At 45.9% G+C, this 20,586-nt stretch overlaps 1 protein-coding gene across 3 annotated transcripts in view; it reads left to right on the top strand.

Moving 5' to 3' along the window:
- NOS1 (nitric oxide synthase 1) overlaps window positions 1-20,227 on the top strand; it is a 211,668-nt gene extending 191,441 nt beyond the window's left edge. For 2 of the 3 annotated variants that reach the window (XM_048514672.1, XM_048514671.1), the window contains exons 19-29: window positions 266-404; window positions 1,175-1,253; window positions 1,870-2,063; window positions 2,967-3,136; window positions 4,017-4,227; window positions 6,149-6,236; window positions 6,595-6,716; window positions 7,718-7,866; window positions 9,227-9,421; window positions 10,824-10,942; window positions 16,792-20,227. In XM_048514672.1, coding sequence (XP_048370629.1) covers window positions 266-404; window positions 1,175-1,253; window positions 1,870-2,063; window positions 2,967-3,136; window positions 4,017-4,227; window positions 6,149-6,236; window positions 6,595-6,716; window positions 7,718-7,866; window positions 9,227-9,421; window positions 10,824-10,942; window positions 16,792-16,849 — 1,524 coding nt within the window. In that variant the 3' untranslated portion in view covers window positions 16,850-20,227. Of the gene's footprint in view, window positions 1-265; window positions 405-1,174; window positions 1,254-1,869; window positions 2,064-2,966; window positions 3,137-4,016; window positions 4,228-6,148; window positions 6,237-6,594; window positions 6,717-7,717; window positions 7,867-9,226; window positions 9,422-10,823; window positions 10,943-16,659 lie in introns of all 3 variants that reach the window. The other variant, XM_048514674.1, reaches the window with a different exon arrangement.
- The last annotated feature ends 359 nt before the right edge of the window (window positions 20,228-20,586 follow it).

Here is a 20,586-nt window from a genome sequence, read left to right as displayed (position 1 = left end):
GCAAGTGGATTTTGCCATTCCGCACAGCTTCAAAGAGCACTGAAAGCAGTTTGAAAGTGCATTATTCTGCAACCTCAGCAAACAGTGTGGCTTCCTTGTTTACATAAGCCTTCTAACAGGCCTCACTACAGTGCCTGCACAGTGGTGGGCACTTTTCTGACTTATGCACCTATGCCCAATTTGAGGTGCATGTGTGAGGGGATCCCTCTGGGCCCCGTTCCCCCACCCTTGCCCCTGTATCTTGAGAACCTGGTGTGTGCTGCAGGCAGCGTGTGATGTGTTCTGCGTGGGCGACGACGTCAACATCGAGAAGGCCAACAACTCCCTCATCAGCAACGACCGGAGCTGGAAGAGGAGCAAGTTCCGCTTGACTTACGTAGCCGAGGCCCCTGAACTGACGCAAGGTATTGGAAGGGCTAGCGGGAAATTCCAGTTGGGGGCCATGAAAAGCTGTATTCCGTGACCTGACTAAATTTATCCAGAGGTTTGCAAATTGTTTTGCTTCATTTATTATGGCTTTGCTACTCGTGAGGAACCAAGCAAGGACTGTGAAATGCCTCTTGTTAATTCCACTCAACCCTTGTTCCTCTTCCTTGCACAAAAGCCGTCCCTAGACATTTATTTGTTCCATTGTGTACATACACAAGTGTACATTGCCTGTACACTTTTGAGCAATAAGGACTGGCAACTTGCTTTGAGAAAAGCAAAAAAAACTAAAACTGAGATCTCCTCTTATAGTGGATTCTGTCGTTGCAGCAAATCATAGATGACATATAGTGCTGAATATTGGCTTATTTTAGATGTATATCAACATTTAATATAGAGCTTCCTAAGTATGTAAACTGAATGTTCATCTGCCGGGTAACTCTGAGAAAGCTGAAATCTTTGTGTGCCACGTCCTTTTCCTGTTGCTTGTCTTCCTTCATCTGGTACCCTGCCATTTCACATGGAGGTTCCATACAGCTATCATGGCTAATAACCATTAAAGACCCCTCCTCCATGAGTTTTCAGGGGTTTTCATTGTTTGTATGGAGTACAGATCCATAATTACCAATGAGAAAAGGAAGCAGAATTGTGAATCTAAGAATAACAGAGTTTTTCAAGTGTCCAACATGCATTTCTAGTGCACACATCTGGAATAGGCTGTTTCTAAAAGCACTGTATTCATCCCCAGGTTTATACAGCGTCCATAAAAAGCGAGTCTTTGCAGCCCGGTTTCTAACGCGTCAGAATTTGCAAAGCCCCAAGTCCAGGTAGGAACTTTTGCCCAGCCAACTGGCTCTCAGGTGGTCTGGATTTATCACAATGGAGTGCTGGTAGATCGCCCCCCCCCCCCCGGTAGAAGACTTGCCCTCCTAACCTAACTGCACACATGTACATCAAAGGGTTTTCAATCTTGTAGGTAGATCTGCTAGGAAACATCTGAATTGTGAAGGCACTAATGCAGCAACCGAGCTTAAAGGCCGCTGACTTTCAAGCACTTTTTATCTTTGGCTTCATTATCTGTGGCTCTTCCTTGTACCACAGTTCTGAACAGAGAAAGATCAGGCTTTTCATTTCATAAACATTCCTTATTCAGTAAAGAGATTTTGGGCCATCGTCTCACAGCTGACTTATGACAACCTGTAGCTTCTTCGAGGCAAGAGATGTTCAGAGGTGGTTTGCCATTGCCTGCCTCCATGCCATGACTCTGGTGTTCCTTGAAAGTTGCCCATCCAAATACTAACCAGGACCAACCCTGCTTAGCTTCTAAGCTCTGACAAGATCAGGCTAGTCAGGGGCTATCCAGATCTGGACGTGGCTTTTGTAGGTAGCAAGGACGCTCTTTGGGAAACAGAGCCAACGTTACAACCTTTCGTCTCCTTTCAGCCGCTCCACAATCTTCCTGCGGCTTCACACTAATGGGCAACAGGGGCTACATTACTTCCCTGGAGATCACCTGGGCGTGTTTCCAGGCAACCATGAAGAGCTGGTCAGTGCCTTGATCGAACGGCTTGAAGATGCGCCTCCCACCAACCAGCTGGTGAAGGTGGAACTCTTGGAAGAAAGAAATACGGCTTTAGGTAACATGAGATATTTGAATGCACCTCCTTTTAATGCAGTAAAGTTGGAACCCATTTGGGCAGGTTTGGAAGCCTATTCCGACTAACTCATTTCTAACATTTCCCTCAGAATCATTGGATGAATAAAGATCAACAAGGAACGTTACTAGGATGTTGCCTGAATCCCATAATAGGTTTGGCTGACAAGACTGGCCCCTGCTCAGAACAAGATGTAGATTTAAATCTAGAAAGACCATTAAACAGCCTTATTTTATTTTCAGCCGTGGTTATGAACAGAGTGTGTTTGTATTTCCTTTTTCTGTTTGGTGGTGGTTGGGGTATTTTTAGGCACAATCTCTGGTTTATAACAGTGAAATCCTTGGGTGCTGTGTGGTTTCCGGGCTGTATGGCCGTGTTCTAGCAGCATTCTCTCCTGACGTTTCGCCTGCATCTGTGGCTGGCATCTTCAGAGGATCCTCTGAAGATGCCAGCCACAGATGCAGGCGAAACGTCAGGAGAGAATGCTGCTAGAACACGGCCATACAGCCCGGAAACCACACAGCACCCAAGTGATTCCGGCCGTGAAAGCCTTCGACAATACAGTGAAATCCTTGTTGATCAGGGAGTCCGTATAAGCTATCTTGCTTCAAAGACTAGTCACAGTTCTTTGGAACTAACTCAGCCCCACCTACCTCACAAGGTGCCAGTTGTGGGGAGAGGAAGAGAAAGGAGTTTGTAAGCCACCTTGAGTCTCCTTACAGGAGAGAAAGGGGGGGATATAATTCCAACTCTTCTTCTTCCTCTTCTTCTTCTTCTTCTTCTCCTCCTCCTCCTCCTCCTCTTCTTCTTCTTCTTCTTCTTCTTCTTCTGTGGACTTGTGCCCTCTGTGCGGTCTTAAGTATGACCTGGGTTCTGTCCCGGCAGGTGTCATCAGCAACTGGACAGACGAGAACCGTATTCCGCCCTGTACTATCTTCCAGGCGTTCAAATACTACCTGGACATCACCACCCCTCCCACCCCTCTCCTGTTACAGCAGTTTGCCTTGCTGGCCACCAACGAGAAGGAGAAGAAACGCCTCCAGGTTCTCAGCAAAGTAAGCCGAGAGGATGGGGGTGGGATAATATGGCAGCGTTCCTCTCCCCCAGCTACACATTCCTCACTGTTGCAGGGGTGCTGTGGATAACCATTTTACCTCACATTCTACAACGCACTGAATCCCATATCTATGCTTGGCAAAATGGTTGACATTGTGTAGAAATGACCACAGAAACAGGACCCGGGACAAAGTTTCACTCTTGTGGGATGAACTGGGCTTTTTTCTTCCAGTGACAGCCATATTTGACTACTCAGTGAATGCTAGGTGGACAATCTGCCTTTTTATTTCTGGAAGCCATTTTGTGGCAGCCATTTTATTGTTGGCATCACCATGGCCTGTCTGCATTCCAAATGTGCCAGCAAGCTCAGACAGGATGGGGACCCCTGTGCGAGCAACTCAGGGTGGCATAACTGATTCTCCTTCCATTTTACCCTCATAATTACTGTGTGGAGTGGGTTAGGCTGGAACAGCAAGACTGTCCAGAGGTCACGCATTGTCCTTCATACCACAGATAAGATTTGAACCTGGGCCTCCAACACTGTAATCCTTAAGCGCCACACTGGCACACTGGAGCAGCAGTGGCGTAGGAGGTTAAGAGCTCGTGTATCTAATCTGGAGGAACCGAGTTTGATTCCCAGCTCTGCCGCCTGAGCTGTGGAGGCTTATCTGGGGAATTCAGGTTAGCCTGTGCACTCCCACACACGCCAGCTGGGTGACCTTGGGCTAGTCACAGCTTCTTGGCACTCTCAGCCCCACCCACCTCACAGGGTGTTTGTAGTGAGGGGGGAAGGGCAAGGAGATTGTAAGCCCCTTTGAGTCTCCTGCAGGAGAGAAAGGGGGATATAAATCCAAACTCTTCTTCTTCTTTCCTGTGCAGGGTCTGCAGGAGTTTGAGGAGTGGAAATGGTCCAAGAACCCCACCCTAGTTGAAATTCTGGAAGAATTCCCATCGGTGCAGATGCCCTCGACCCTCCTCTTGACTCAGCTTCCGTTGCTTCAGCCTCGCTACTATTCCATTAGCTCCTCCCCTGACATGTACCCTGATGAGGTCCACCTCACCGTGGCTGTGGTCTCCTATCGCACCAGAGGTACTTCATACCACATGCGGGCCTGAAAATCAAGTCCCAATCCAGGCCGTGCCCAGAAGGCTGTATCCGAAACACTATCATGCACCAGTGAGCTGAACTTTTCAGCCCATGCCCTGTCACTTATTTAAATGGATTTGATTCAGACTATTCTGCAGATAATTTCTGGATAACTGCCTGTATTTGGGATGTATAGGCGGGATGTTTGATTTCAGAAAACTGGCTGGTCGAAAGGTTGCAGTGATACCCAAGAACCTAACTGGATGTTACAAGCTGCAGAAGTTCTCCATGTGAAGTGGCTGCTGTCAGGAGTGTAGCTGTTTAGAACAGCGCCCAGGGCTCACTTCTTGCGGAGTTCAGGGTGGGGTGAGCCCCTCTGGTTGGCGTTCAACTGAATCCCTGCCCCGCATGGGGAGTTTGGGACAGGGTGCTGTTGCAAGGGTGGGTGGTCCTGCAAAGTGCCCTTCATGTGACTGTGGAAAGTGGTGCACAAAACTCTACCCCCCCTCCCCACGCCCCTTACACCACTGCCTGCTGTACTGTAGCTGCTAGTTCTAAGAGGCAACTCCTGAAAAAACATGCAACAGAGATTGATTTGGATCAGGACCATGGACAGGGAAAAGAGGACTTCCTTCCCCCTGTGCTATTTTCATCTGCTGAAACAGCTCAGGAGTCATGGGTGGAAGTGTTATTTTATCTGTAGGAAGCCAGCACATGCAAGCATTCAGTGCATGTTTTGGCTCCCAACAGACCAAATGAGTGTCCTCTCCCTGACAGCACCCAGACAGTTTTAGCTGCCAAAAACAGCACAGAGGAGAAGGCAGGAATTGCTCCTCCTCCTGCATAGCAGTTCCATTCTGAATCAGAGCCTGTTGTGCCTTTACTCATGAATTGCCACTGGGAACTAGCAGCTATAGTAGAGCAGCAAGTTCCTGTGGTGAATTTCTGTGGTTTGTAATGTCTAGTTGGGTCTCTGCCTCTCCCCCTCCTCCCCTGGCCAGCCTATGTTGTCCCCTTAAGAATACCAGGTCCCAGTGCTGCAATAGAAACCAGTCAGACTCCTAGACCTAGCCATTGGAATCCATCATGGGACCCCTCCCTTCCTCAGCTTCTAATTTGTTTTGTACCATCAAGTCACAGTTAACTTACAGTGACCCCTAGTGGGATTTTCAAGGCAAGTGACCTAGTGGTGGTTTGCCATTGCCTCCCTCTGCAACACAACCTTGGTATTTCTTGGAGGTCTCCCAGCCAAATACTAGTCAGGGTCGGGACTGAGAGTATGACGGTCACGAAGCTAGTTTCCATGGTAGAGTGGGAATTCAAACTTGGGTTTCTCAGATCCAAACTTGACACATTAACCACTACACCATCCTTTATTGACCATCCTTCCTAGTTCTCCCAGCAGAACGTGTAGCCTCTCCTTATTAGCTCCTTGATTGCTTTCTGCCCTTTTCCTCTGTTTTTATTCCTTTCTTTCTGGTTCTACTTTCTGAGTCCACTGTCCATTCTGCATCCCATCCTTCAGTCTTTGAATTTCTCACCCTATAGCTTTGCTACATACTAAGAGTCTATTCCAGTCTTTTGTTTGCACGTGATATGCTTTATTTCTACCAAGCTGACAACTTTCCCTTCCTGTATATAGGCTGGACCTCAAACGTCTTTGTTTTCCTAGCCACTGAACCTTCTTTGGACAAAGGATAGCTCATAAGACGTCACTTTTGGTGTCTGCCAAAGCAATCAATGGATGCCAATAGATCTAAAGCTCCAAGTTTTTCAGATTGTGTGTTCACCTTGTGAATTTCAAAAATGTCACACTTAAAATCTGAGCGGCAAAACTGGGGAAAAAAATAGGGACATGCTCAGATATTTCCTAATATTTGTTTCAGTTTTGCAAACAACCAGTCTCCTTTATGCCTTTTTCTAGATGGGGAAGGACCATTACATCATGGGGTCTGTTCCTCCTGGTTCAACCGGATACAGACAGACGAAGTGGTGCCATGTTTTGTCAGAGGGTAAGACCTCAGGGGTGAGGTGGGGGTTCTAGGAAGTCAGTGTTGATCCTGCTTAGTGATATTTCAGACATCCAACCAATTCAGCCTCAAGAAAAGACTGTGTGATTGGCCAGGGTGCCAAGTTGGCTTTCTAGAACAGATCAGCTCCTACTCTCACGTACATCTTGATTCTTCCTTATCTGCTTGAGAATCACAGTCTTGATAGCATTTATTGTGGATATCTGTCTGAACTTTCAAAACGAGTCCATGGTTTAACTAAGAGGGATGGCATCGGAAACAGTGTCAATGTAGTCTTCTTGAATTAGCTTGGGGGTAATTCTGCATGCAAGATCACAATGGAACCATGTTCTTCATCCAGAGCTCCTGGATTCCACATGCCAAAAGACCCACAGGTTCCCTGCATCCTGATTGGTCCTGGGACAGGAATAGCTCCTTTCCGGAGCTTCTGGCAACAGCGGCTCTTTGATGTGAAGCACCAAGGTAGGTCTGATCCTGTGTAAATAGCTGTGTGAACTGCCTCGCTGTTTCACGGTAGCTCTCTAGCAGGGGGCAGAAAGTGGTCACATTAACACAACGCTGTTTTTGCTAAAAGAGAAGCCAGTTCTGCTGCCAATTGGCTTCCGAAGGTTTAGGCCAGGGGTGGCCAACCTATGGCACTCCAGACAATTCCCAGCAGTCCCTGCCAGCATGGCCAATTGGGAATTGTAGTCCATGAACATCTGGGGTGCCATAGTTTGGCCACCCCTGGTTTAGGCTCTATCCTTCCTCTGTTAAGCCTAGTGGTTCACATTTTACCCCACAACAAAGATGGGGAACATATTCCAGAGAGGCTTGGCTATCAAATATTGGTCATCATAGCCTGCCCCTGCCCATCTCCTCATCGAGAAATCCCTTATAAGCTTCTGACAAGTCCAAAGGCCCCCCAATGCTGGAATTAAAACCACTGATTCAGCGGGCCAGATGATCATGGCTCAGAGCAGAGGTGGGATCCAGCAGGTTCCCGAGAGTAGGTTACTAATGATTTGTGTGTGCCGAAAGGGGGTTACTAATTGGTGATTTTGCCACATGATTTTTGCCTTAGTTACGCTCCTCCTCTCAGCAGTAGCGCGCAGAACTTGAAGCAGTCTAGCAGGAGGTGCACCAGCGTGCGTGGCAGCCTGTGCCTGCGTGCATTCATTTCACGCCCAAGGACAGGCGCAGCGGCTGCATCCTTGCCACAGCCCTGCCCAGGAATGCCCCACCCGTGGAATGCCCTGCCACGCCCCCGTTGTGCCCCACCCAGCCCCATTGGCGCTATGCCACAGTTTGCATCCCACCACCATGGGAACCTGTTACTAAAAATTTTGGATCCCTCCACTGGCTCAGAGTCTCCAAATGAATCTGTGGCCAAATTGTCTCCAGTGTGAACTACTGGGAAGAGAGAGAGCAGAATAACATTGCATTTCCATTCTCCCATCCCTCCTCCCCAATCTCTCCCCCAGGGCTGAAGCCTTCGCCCATGACTCTGGTCTTTGGTTGCCGACAGTCCAAGATAGACCACATTTACAAAGAGGAGACCCTATTGGCCAAAAGCAAAGGGGTCTTCAAGGAGCTCTACACAGCCTACTCTCGGGAGCCAGACAAACCAAAGGTAACCCACTACACACCCACCCCCAGGCCTACCCAGCACAAAGCTTACTGATAACGATGCAGAGAACGCTGAATTTCTGAAGGTTTGATGAGTTAAGGAACCAGCTGTGGACAGTCTCCAAAAACTCAGCAGAGGAAGCAGCTGGAGAACCTTGGCTCCTATTAGTTTTCCCACTGGTGCAAAGTGGAGAAACGGGTCCCAATTGGACCACATGTGCCGATGCAGGAGGGGCCGTGTGACCTACATGGACATAATCCATGTGGGAAGAGGGTTTTAGTAAGGAAGGACATTTGGGGGAATTGAGGGGGGAAAGAGTGGCTGGATCTAGCCCCTTGGCTTGGATTACAGTTCCTGTGAGGTAGGAAAGGCTAAAACACAGTGACTGACTCAAAGCTGCCCAGTGAATCTGAAGGCTGAGCAGGGATTTGCGCCAGTCCTGGTCTTGAAAGGTAATCGGTGTGCCATTTTGGCTCTCAAGTCCTGGCTTTCTGCACTGATTCACAGACACAACTTAAGTGTTTCCCACCCAGTTTCCCCTTAAGCCTGGCCATGACCACAGTGTTTCCAGTTGCACACCATCCTTTCTACCGTGCTGAGACTGCTTTTCAGGCCAGAGAGGAAGGGAGGTTGTCTTCAGGAGCAGCTGTGGCGTAGGAGGTTAAGAGCTCGTGTATCTAATCTGGAGGAACCGGGTTTGATTCCCAGCTCTGCCGCCTGAGCTGTGGAGGCTTATCTGGGGAATTCAGATTAGCCTGTACACTCCCACACACGCGCCTAGCTGGGTGGACCTTGGAGCTTTAAGGCCACGAGCTTCTCCAGAGCTCTCCTCAGTCTCCACCCACCTACCTCATAGGGTGTTTGTTGTGAGGGGGGAAGGGCAAGGGAAGATTGTAAGCCCTTTGAGTCTCCCTGTGCAGGAGAGAAAGGGGATATAAATCCAAACTCCTCCTCCTCCTCCCTCCTCCCTCCTCCTCCTCCTCTCTCTTCTTCTTCAGCTGCTTCTTCTTCTTCTTCTTCTTCCTTCTTCTTCGTACCTTCCTTTATTGCTTCTTTATTTATTTCAGCTATTCTTCTTCTTCTTCACCTTCTTTTCTTGCCTTCTTCTTCTTCTTCAACATCCCAGAAGATACAAAGAGCTTACCACTATTTACGAGGAAAAGATCATCGGCTTTTGCATTATGAGCACTAAATAGCTTGTTTATTTTTCCCCTCCCCTTTGAAGGGACAATGTCACTAATGGAAAATGTGTACCATCGTCTGGTATGTTAGACTGTAGGGGGCCAGGCATGACCTGCTCACCTTCCTCCTTTCTTAACATGCAGTATGACTCCTAATGCTATCTCCTTTCCCTCCCCTTCAGAAATATGTGCAAGATATCCTCCAGGAACAGCTGGCAGGATCCGTTTACAAGGCGCTGAAGGAGCAAGGTGGTCACATCTATGTTTGTGGAGACGTCACCATGGCTGGTGATGTTCTCAAGACCATCCAGAGCATTGCGAGGCACCAGGGCAAGTTGGCAGCAGAAGAGGCCAGTGCTTTCATTAGCAAACTAAGGGTAAGTAGCAATTGGTTACTCAGCATACAGTACAGCAGACAGTTTTCTGCTACTTAAAGGGATAAACCAGTGTCTAATTTTTGTGGACATTATGTTCTACAATGGAAAGTTTCCAAAACCAAGGCTCTTTGGTCTCTCCATTAGGCTCCATTCACGTGTCACAACACATTGTGGTGTAGTGGTTAAGAGCAGGTGCACTCTAATCTGGAGAACTGGGTTTGGTTCCCCACTCTGCCACTTGAGCTATGGGGGCTTATTTGGGGAATCAGATTAGCTTGTGCCCTCCAACACATGCCAGCTGGGTGACCTTGAGCTAGTCACAGTTCTTTGGATCTCTCTCAGCCCCACCCACCTCACAGGGTGTTTGTTGTGGGGGGTGGGGGAAGGGAAAGGAGATTGTAAGCCCCTTTGAGTCTCCTTGCAGGAGAGAAAGGGGGATATAAATCCAAACTCCTCCTCCTCCTCCTCCTCCTCCTCTTCTTCTTCTTCTTCTTCTTCTTCTTCTTAATTTAAACTCAGATGAGACACAAATATAGCTTGTCGATTTCCTCACTTGTGCTCTTTCCCCTCTTCCTTGCCTCTCCCTTTTCTAATCCCCTGTTGATTATGTCACCCTGACCTGGTTGACCCAAGCTAACCTGATCTCGTCATGTTCTGGAAACTAGGCAGGGTAGAGCCTGTTTAGTGCTTGGATTGGAGACCACCAATATAACTAAGGTTGCTGGTGACAAGATGACAGAGATCAATTTCCCTGGAGAAAATGGCTGCTTTGTAAGGAGGAGTCTATGGTATCATCCTCGATCGAAGTCCCTCCCCTCCCCAAACTCCACCCATCTCAGGCTCCACCCCCAAAATCTCCAATCTGGATCTGGCAGCCCTATGCTACGCTGAGGGCATACATCTCTACATCTGTTGCCTTGAAAGCTTCCAGGGTCGCCGTAGGCTACAGCTTGACTGACTTTTCCTCCACCATTGATCATATCGCTTCCTGTTGGCGATAGCATTCAATAATTATTTTAACATTGATCAATATTTTACTTTTGCTACAGCTTGTAGGCTTTTAATTTTGGGGCGGGGGGGGGGGGGTTTGGTTTGGGTCTCCTGATTTTTATTGATTTGAACAAGTTGTGCTTTGCCATGCAGCCCAAAGGCTCTGTTTTTGTCTTTTTGGGTCTCATAATTATAGGATAATTTTCAAAACAAACAACCCTTGTACAGAACGAGCCTGAAGAGCTTTTTCCTGATGTAGTGGAACATAAAATAAATATTCCCCCTAGTGTTGTAGCACAGTTCACAGACAAACATGGCGGTTTTCAGACTTTGCTTAAAGACCTGCGCTTCACAGGCAAATAACTGCAGTGGATTTGTTTGTTTGTGCTTGTGGCCCCGCTCCCCGCTGCAGGATGACAACCGCTACCATGAAGATATATTTGGAGTTACCTTGCGCACCTACGAAGTGACTAACCGCCTCCGATCTGAGTCGATTGCGCACATTGAGGAGAGCAAGAAAGACACGGATGAGTGAGTTGGCTTTTTCTTTTGACCTGCGCTTTTGTTTCTCTGCAACACGTGGGCTGGCGGGAAAGGAGCCTTTTGTGTCGCTCGGAGGTATCGATGGTACCGCCTGACACCATCATTTACATTTCTTATTGTGAGTGGGCGGGGATCACAGTGCGTGGAGCCATCTTGTCAGGTTTTGCCACTCTCTCGCAAACCCTGTGGTTTGTTTTTAAAGCTGCAGCAGGCAGCTCTGTGTGCTTTTACTGTTAGCCTCTCTTTCAGATATGTGCGGTGGAAAAGGCAGGAACACGTGGTTCTGGTGGGTTTTCCGGGCTGGGTGGCTGTGGTCTGGTGGATCTTGTTCCTAACGTTTCGCCTGCATCTGTGGCTGGCATCTTCAGAGGTGTATCACAGAGGGAAGTCTGTATCGCTCTGTGGTACACATCTGAAGATGCCAGCCACAGATGCAGGCGAAATGTTAGGAACAAGATCCACCAGACCACGGCCACACAGCATGGAAAACCTACCAGAACCAGTTGAATCTGGCCGTGAAAGCCTTTGACAATACAAGGCAGGAACAGTTAGGCTCAGAAACTTCCAGAGTCAGCAGGCAAAATGAGTCCCTGACTGGTTATCCAAAATACAGGTGTCTTCTTCTGCAGAGCCTAGTTCACACAAACCAGAGTTCCTCTGACAGACGGTTTAAACCAGCACAGTTATTTGAGTTGAGTCCATCTTACTTACAGAACGCTTTTACTAGTGCTAACAGAGACTCTGGATAATAACGAGATATACCACTTGCCCTTGAAGTCTTAAGAACATAAGAACTAGGCTGCTGGATCAGACCAGAGTCCATCTAGTCCAGCTCTCTGCTACTCACAGTGGCCCACCAGGTGCCTTTGGGAGCTCACATGCAGGATGTGAAAGCAATGGCCTTCTGCGGCTGTTGCTCTCCTGAAAGCACCCTGAAGTCTGTTAAGGCATTTGCAATCTTCCAGATCAAGGAGGATCTGGCAGATTGGTAGCCATAAATCGACTTCCTCTCCTCCATAAATCTGTCCAAGCCCCTTTTAAAGCTATCCAGGGTAGTGGCCATCACCACCTCCTGTGGCAGCATATTCCAAACACCAATCACACGTTGCGTGAAGAAGTGTTTCCTTTTATTAGTCCTAATTCTTCCGCCCAGCATTTTCAATGAATGCCCCCTGGTTCTAGTATTGTGAGAAAGAGAGAAAAATTTCTCTCTGTCAACATTTTCTACCCCATGCATAATTTTGTAGACTTCAATCATATCCCCCCTCAGCCGTCTCTTCTCCAAACTAAAGAGTCTTATATGAAATCAGATCACATCCAGACACCAGCTAAGTTTAGTGGGTGCTCTTATCAGTAAAGAGAAAACAGTCCTTAATAAGGAGGTTTTCACTGATGTTTTCTTAGAGCTTTTCAGTGTACTGAGTTCTTTGAACTGTTTGCTTGAAAGTATATGTTTATCGTATAGCACTGTTGGTGCACCCTTGAGCTTTCGTACCATTGTTTGTAAGCAGACTGCTCTGAACACTCCTTTAAGGTTTTCACCTTGTGAATATGTTTAACTTACACAGCTGTTGCTGTTAGCTGTGTTTAGTGCACTTTCTCTGTTTTCATTTGTTGCACTAACCCCCACTTGCTCATTGTTTGTGGGGGTTCACGCACACAGAAGAAAGAGGGGGGGCAAGTTTGAGACTTTATATAAATAGCTCTGCTTGGAATTTATGGCACTTGATATGAGCACTTCTTAAATTACGCTGTCTGCCTAAACTATCAGGTGTTTCCCATTCAGTGAGATATTTTGAACTCTGGTCATGAAACACCTACAGGAGTGCAGCTAGCCAGCTTCTTTTCTAACCCAAGATGCTAAGAAGTATCTGGTCCAGCTGAGGCAAGTTCTTGAAGGGCAGAAACTTTTTTTGGTTCTGTCATTAAAGCAGGAAGTCCATTTTCTATCTTCTATTTTTTTTGTGGGACAGGAGGGTCTGCAACCTGCGGCTCTCCAGATGTTCATGGGCTAAAATTCCCATCATTCCCTGCCACCAGAGCCAATTGACCATAGTGGCAGGGGCTGAGGAAATTGTAGCCCATGAACATCTAGAGAGCTGCAAGTTGCAGACCCCATAGCTAGTCTGCTTTCTTCGGCTCAAATCAGCCATTTTCTCAGTCCCCATTCAGCTATGAAGTTCACTAGGAGAAGACCTGGTGGCTGGCTATTCCCATTCAACCTCAATTGCCTCACAAGATTATGAGGATAAAATGGTGAAGGGGGGAATCATGTGTATCTTTGGAGTTGGTATTTAATAGTCAGGGTTGGGACTTGGGACTTTGAAGCTTGTTTGTTTAGTGCGAATCATTCCACCACAGAACTCCATGGCTTTACGGGGCTCCCAGGAGGTTCTGCTTTCCAGACAGTGACCAGATTCATACTAGTTTGTCTTCAGCCAGATCAGTGAGTCAAATGCCTTCAGACCATAGCTGTAACAGGCCTCTCCCTGCTTCTGCTTCTTCCCTCAGCAGACTTGCTGTTTTCCAAGACTTCATTCTAGAATGAGGGGTTAATTTAAGCTTTTTTAAAGAGTCTGCTTTGAGAGCATTCAAAGTGCTTTTCACTCTTGTTGCACCTCTTGAGTTTAGAAATAAGACGCTGGTCCAAGCAGAATCTCCACAAACCAAAACACAAACACAGATTCCGGCTTTGGCTTCATAGAATTTGCAAGCGGTCTCGTAACAGTCACTAGAGTCCTTCTTGCTAGTATTGCTTTCCCTGGCAAACCTGCTTCCGAATCCAGGGTCAACACTGCCATCTACTGCCTAGAAAAACAATCCCAGCCATTCAAGAGATGTCCAGTTTAGCTAGACCAGGGGTCTGCAACCTGCGGCTCTCCAGATTTTCATGGACTACAAATCCCATTAGCCCCTGCCAGCATGGCCAATTGGGATTTGTAGTCCATGAACATCTGAAGAGCCGCAGGTTGCAGACCCCTGAGCTAGATTCTCCTCTTCCTTAGTAACTTTGCAAACACTTATCAGCTTGTTTGGTGCAAAGCAGAAGTTCTGTGTTGCGTGCACCCGAATGAGTCTTTTAAATCAAATCAAACCAGTCTCTTATTGGATTAAGCAACTAATAAAAGAGAAATACTCATTTAAAAATCAAGGAGAGTGCAGAATTTAACCTTGGAGGTTACTGGTAAGCTCCCATAGCCTTATAACAGGTTGGAAAAATTTTGCAACCTTGTTAATTAGAACTGGATTCTGGCTGTTCAATAAAAACAGCACCATATGCTTATCGGGAGGCTCATTCTTTCTCCTTAAAAGTGGGAGTACAGATTTGATCTGAAGATCTTCACAAAATGGGCAATAACACAAAAGATGAGAAACAGACTCAGTGGGATTTAATGCAATTCTTCAGGGCCAGTACGACAAAGGTGTTCCACCAGGCATATGGTTGAGGCAGCATCTTGCCCCGCCCCCCCCAGTCCCCTGCCACCCCTTCTATCAGGTGATAACTTTATTTGCTATCCTCCCCCTCTTCTTTAGCATTTAATCAATCTCAGCTGAAAATGGATGGTTTTTGTCATCATGTTATATAGGAAGTTTGTAGAGTTTTAAATGTATAGTGAATATTTATAGTTTCATTATATTTTTAATGAAACTGTATATGTATGCATTCTGTTGAAAACCGCCCTGAGCTTGAGAGAGGAGGGTTGGAATAGGAATAAAATAAAATAAAAATCAACACCCCTGCTCAAAAGGACAAAAATCTGTTTAAGTAAGGGATTTTACAGGGTCTTCCTTCAAGCAGCTCTGAAGGTAGAACATGAAACCTAGTAAGCATAAAAGCTCCATGCTTGTTTGTTGGTAAAAATATGAGACTACCTGGTCTGGATAAGGGTGAGCAGGTTTTCCCAGCTGCACTAATGAGATCTTGCTTTTCTATAACTAGAATTCTATATCTAGAATCCAGATTGGTGGGTCCCGCCTTTGGCTACCCTTTTCAGTATGGTTTGTTTGTTTGTTTGTTTGTTGGATTTATAGGCCGCCTCACCCCCGAAGGGCTCAAGGCGGCTCACAACACAGCTGTTCTCTAGACAGCAACCAATACAAATAAAACTTAAACCCGTTAAAACTTAAGCAGCAGTTCCTAAAATAAATACAGTTAAAACAACAAAAGTTGTTTGACTCCACTGGCCAAATGCCAGAAGCCTGGCTAAATGAGTTCATAATGTAAATATATAAAAAGGGAGATCCTACTCTACCTGGAAACTAGATCAGTAAGTTTGTTGTCTGTGATGGGGAAATTGTATGCTAGACATCTCTTAGATAAACTCACTACCTAAATATTAAAACATGGGATTTTAGGCCCTGAACAAGTTTTGATGAGGAAAGGCTACTTTAGATCACTGCATTGTTCTCACCCGCTTAGCTAACCAGTATAGTGGGAAGTATGGTTCCAAATTGTACACGGCTTTTTTAGATCTCAAGGGAGCATTTGACTTGATTCCCAGAGATTTTCTTTGGGATAAACTAACCATATGAACATGAACAGGAGGCTGTTACCCCTAATTAGGAAGTTGCATTCTCAAACAAGTTGCCAACTTAAATATACTTTGACAGGGAATTTATCATCTAAAATTTCAACAAAGAAAGGAGTTAAACAAGGCTATTTTTGGCACCTATTCTTTTAAATATGTTTATGAATAATTTGGTTCTGCCCCTGGCATGTGTTGATGGACACAGTCCTAAACTTGGCTCACTCCACCTACCACTATTTCTATATATAGATGACAATGTTTTACTCTCTTGTTCACAAACTGGCCTGAAACACCTGCTTTATCAATACCAAGATTATTGTAAGGATAACAAGTTCATTTTAAACTATGAGAAATACAAAGTGCTGGTTTTTTTCAAAATCATGGAAACCTCTCAGTTGGATTATTAGAGGCAACTACATAGAGCAGGTTAGGCACTTCAAGTATTTAAGACAACAATTTTACTATAAGCTGGTCTACACTTTGAAAACTCATGACAAGTATGGCAAAGGACGGTGTCTTGGCAGTAATCCTTTTTTTACACAAAAGGAATTCAGTATATGCCTGCTGTTCTTAAGGTTTTTAATGCCAAGCCTTGCATCCAGCTGTTATACGGTATCCCAATATGGATTAGTACATTCAACCAAGTCATTGGATGTTTCTAATCTACCTTTTTGCTCAAAATCTTAGGAATCCTAAACTGTGTTCCTTATGCGGCTTTATGCCTGAAACTCAATCAAAGTTTGCTGGGAACCAGAGCATGGCTGCTTACAATCAAATTTGGGCTGCGCGTCGATATGACTAGTCTTACGCACTTAATCAGTCAAAGTGGACAGGTTTCATTGAACAAAAAATTTAAACCATCAGGATTTCTTTAGACTAGCTGAGCTCAGGTTTCTAAATCAATCGATGATCTTGCAGGAAAAAAAATTTGCAAATCACCGTTCAATCTTACTTCAGATGGAACCAATGAAAGCTGCTTTATACCAGTTCAAGCTGTTGGTCCAACTAGATCAGTTTACTCTGACTGGCAGCAGATCTCCAGGATCTCAGAGTATGATTCGTGAAGGATCGTAATGCACACTCCACAGGGAGGGGTGTGAGGGAGAGCCCCAGGCTAGCATTAAAACTCTTTAAAGAATCATGCGACATCAGTCCTAACTGCTGCCTCTCTTGCAGGGTTTTTTGTTCCTAACCACCACCGTGTTGCCCCTGATGGGACGCCAAGCCAGTCCAGTCAGAGTAGTTCCTGCTGCTCCCAAGAGGGCTAGGTTCTGTACTGACCCGTCCACATCCGTTCCTTTTCTCCAGGGACTTGACGGCCCACGACAAATGCTCTTCTGTGTCTCCTCCTGTTGTTGTCTCCTGAAGGATGTGTCGCAGACGGAGAGAAAAAACCGCGGATGAAGATGGCCGTCTTTCTTTTCCCCCTCCCTCTCTCACGTCCTGTGACAGTTTCTTTTTCTCTCCGTGTGCCCTCCTCTGAAGCTCCCCAAGGTTGAAGCTGCTGCATGGTTTTTTGTAACCCAGGTAAGTGGCTCTTACTTAATAATAAACGTTCACAAAACGAAGAAAAAAAACTTGTCTTCTTCCTCCGTCCTCTCGTGGATGATTTGTGCCATTGTTGCTGCTGGGATGAAATCGCCCACCTCCATGCGATCAGATGCAAGGCTCTTCAAGTCTGGGCCAGGGCTTGGGTCTGAGGGTCGAGTTGGGTTTCTGTCCGGGAAGCAGTACAAAAATACAGAGAGCTGCTCTTGTTTGCTAAAATCTTGGCCCAGCATGATCTGCTTCAGCCAGTGGGCCATGTTTTTCCTTCCCTGTTGTTTTTTTCTGGGTTGGGGGAGAGGTAGGGCGGGTTGAGCGGGAAGGTGGTGGCGGCTGCTCTACCAGCCTTGTTCTTGCACAGAGTCTTGGTCCTCTGGAGGGCTGGATCAGTCTGTGACAAACAGGTAATGGTTTCACCTATGACAGCATGCTGTGTTCTGTTTGCATTGTTTTAACATTCACCATCACACCTGCCTTGTCCTCCTTTCCCATTTATCTCCTGAGATCTCAGTCCTCATCCATGTATCTTAACCAGGGCTGCAGCCAAGGCATTTAGCACCCTGTCCGGAGCACTGATTTTTCCCGTCGAAGAATTGCGTGAAAAACAGGATTTGTAATTTATTACCCAACTGCTTCTGTTTAAAGAACGAGAGCTGGTTTTTAGGATCAGAAAATATCAGATATTTATTTTTTTAATCCACGGCAGCAGGTGTTACTCCAAAGCGGTGAGGCTATCAGGTCCATCCATCGGCTCTGTGTAGCCACGATCTATCTCAAGGCGCATTTTTCAAGTTTACTGTTTTACTAAGTGATCGTGAAATAAATACACCCTTTTCCCCACCCCCTGGGCTGCTTTGAGTTTGCACATGGCAGGGTGCTATAAGGAGTAGCTCATTTAAGGAAGTAAAATCAAGCAAGTAAAATCTTTTGGAATGTGACAAATGATGCTCATTCTTATTAGACAGTCTTTTTTTCAGACACTGCCAATTTTTAGGTTAGAAATGCAAAGATATTTGGACATAAAGACAAAGTTCAGGATCTTCTTCTGCTGTGGGGAAGTTGATGGTTTTCCATTCATGTCTTTGAAGCTCCGGCAAGCAATATGGCAACCTGACCTAGTCCAAATGGGCTGTTTTTGGCACTGTCCTGAATGCTAAAATTGCGACTGCAGCACTATTTGACTACTAGACTAGAAGGCTGTGCCCAGGCTTAAAGGACATGGGTGGGGAAATGACATGTTGTCAGAAGATCCTGCTGTGACTCAGGCCTTGTTCCCCCACCCCTCTCGTAGCTCCACAGATGTCTTCACCTCCTCTTGCAAGGCAAAAAGTAACAGCTGATGCCAAAGGGCTCCTAGTGCAGAACTTAAGGTCAAGGGAGCTGCAGAGAGAATCGCCCCATTCACTCCTGCTCATAGTTTCCCAAGCTGCTTGTAACTCTCACTGTAACCCTATGGATACTTTCTTGGGCATGCCCTTTTAGTAACATGGGACTTGCTTATTACTACAACAGTTTAAGATTGCTCCCTCTCGTGTTTAATCTCAGTCTTTTCTGGGTCACTTTGCGCCTCGCTTTTTAAAAAATGAAAATGTTTAACGTTTTAAGTATACATTGGTGGTGGTGGAGAAACTTGATCTGTCAAAATGGCAAAGAAGTGCTTGAGACTGGCACACTTGTCAGTTTGCCGTGTTCAGCGAATGCTCAGAGGCAAGCTCGGTTTTGGCTCTGTATAGGGTATGAAACAGGCCCGGGTACCAGAGTTACCCAGTCTTTTCCCACTACGTTCAAATCTAAGAATATCCTTATTTTGACACACAGAAATGGCAGCCCAAGATACAGATCTATGGCTTGAAAGAGTTCCGGAAATCTGGTCTTGGTCATGCTTCACACCTGCTTTTTAGCGCCATGTTTTTGGCTCAGTATATAGAATAATTTCTCCCTGACAACTCTGTGTCTGGTCTGTACCACTTCACACGTTGCACGTGGAGGCCTGCACAATTCAAATTCCCCTTCAGACGAAGACATTCCCTTCACAAGTGGTTTTGTTTTTACTGAACTCATTTGCCGTTCTTTAATCCATTTTCCAACCCTCAGTTCTCACTTTTAAATGAAAGCTGCTGCCTTCTCCAAGTTAAGGACAGGCATGAGGCATCACGTGCACAAGATAACAGAGCTTGGACTTTTGAAAGCTTATACCCCGAAAATCTGCTGTATCCACATATAGTTGTTCTATGGCAGACCAACATGGCTGCCCTCTGAAATTATATGCATAAGACAGTGTACTGGAATTGTTGTATAAAGGCTGGTTCAAGGAAATCAGGAGAAGCGGTTGGAGAGGATCTTCAGGTAGCCTGGAAGTTTCCCTGAGTTAGGCCTGGTCTATACAAGCAGTGAAATAAAGAGACAGTCTTGAGATGATAAAATAGCCACTACCACTTCAGACTCCCCCTCGCCCCCAGGAGCCTTCTGTGGTGACTCTCCTGTGGTCACCATTTTGGAATGTTCCTCCGTCAGAAGTCTTCCCCCCAGCAAGAGGGACAGAGATTCTGGCTCATCTCCCATTGCTGGTGTTCCAGTTTTCTATTGTGATGTACATCATATGTCAATTGGTCAGGATCTTAGCATCTTAGGAGCAAGAGAAGAGCCTTACTCGATCTGAGCTGTGGTTCATCTAGTTTGGGGATCTGCAACACGGTGCCCACTAAGTGCTTTTAACAAAAGTGGTCGAAGGGCAGGTCGGGCAAAGCTTTTGACTGCCGAATGGAGAGTTGATTGGCTATGCAGATTTTTAAACAGTTATTTGACTGCAGCTGCTCCTGTACCACAAGGATCTTCACTGTGTGACTGAGGTATAGCAGTCATTCTGCGGCAGCCATTTTGTGGCTCACACACCACCCTGTCTTTGAATTCCAAAGGTGGCCACAGGCTGAAAAAGGTTGGGGACCCCTAATGTAGTTTATGATCCTTTTCCCCACATGGACCAATCAGTCGTTCATATGCAAGATCCTTAGGCTAACTCCACCTCCTGTTGTTACTCCCTAGCACTCGATATTCCAGAATTGCCTAATTTGCTCGTTGCTCTTTAAAAACCATCTTCACTTCACTTCAGCTGACTTTTTAAAAAGAAGCCGCTTGATATTTCCTTTCAGCAAAGTATAGAATGGAGACATCAACACTGTTGAAAAAAAATATGAGATTTTTTAAAAAAAAATCTTTAAGACAATCAGGATTTTGTTCGATGTATGTGTAGTTGTTTAGCTGTTGTGAGATATATGTTCCAGAAACCCTCTCCTAAATTCTTCCATTGTGGAAAAACAATTGGCAGAATTCATTTCACAATATTCTGTAGCTGGAAAATATGTTCAGCTATGGCATGTATTGTGACAAGGTAGGTTGTGGTTGTGTGTCACCTATTGAACAGTGCCTGTCATCACTGGCAATGAGACACAGAACACAACTGACCTCTCCTGTGGTTTATTTACAGTCTTATTTTCTCCCTTTGAGTTTATTAAAGGCTGAGTTCTCTCTCATTGCAACACTCAAGTATCAGGATTGTTA

The sequence above is a fragment of the Sphaerodactylus townsendi genome, linkage group LG13 (genome assembly GCF_021028975.2).
Source record: "Sphaerodactylus townsendi isolate TG3544 linkage group LG13, MPM_Stown_v2.3, whole genome shotgun sequence".
Taxonomy (NCBI): Eukaryota; Metazoa; Chordata; class Lepidosauria; order Squamata; family Sphaerodactylidae; genus Sphaerodactylus; species Sphaerodactylus townsendi.
The sequence above is the reverse complement of the archived record's forward strand: the minus strand, read 5'-3'. Positions and strand labels throughout refer to the sequence as shown.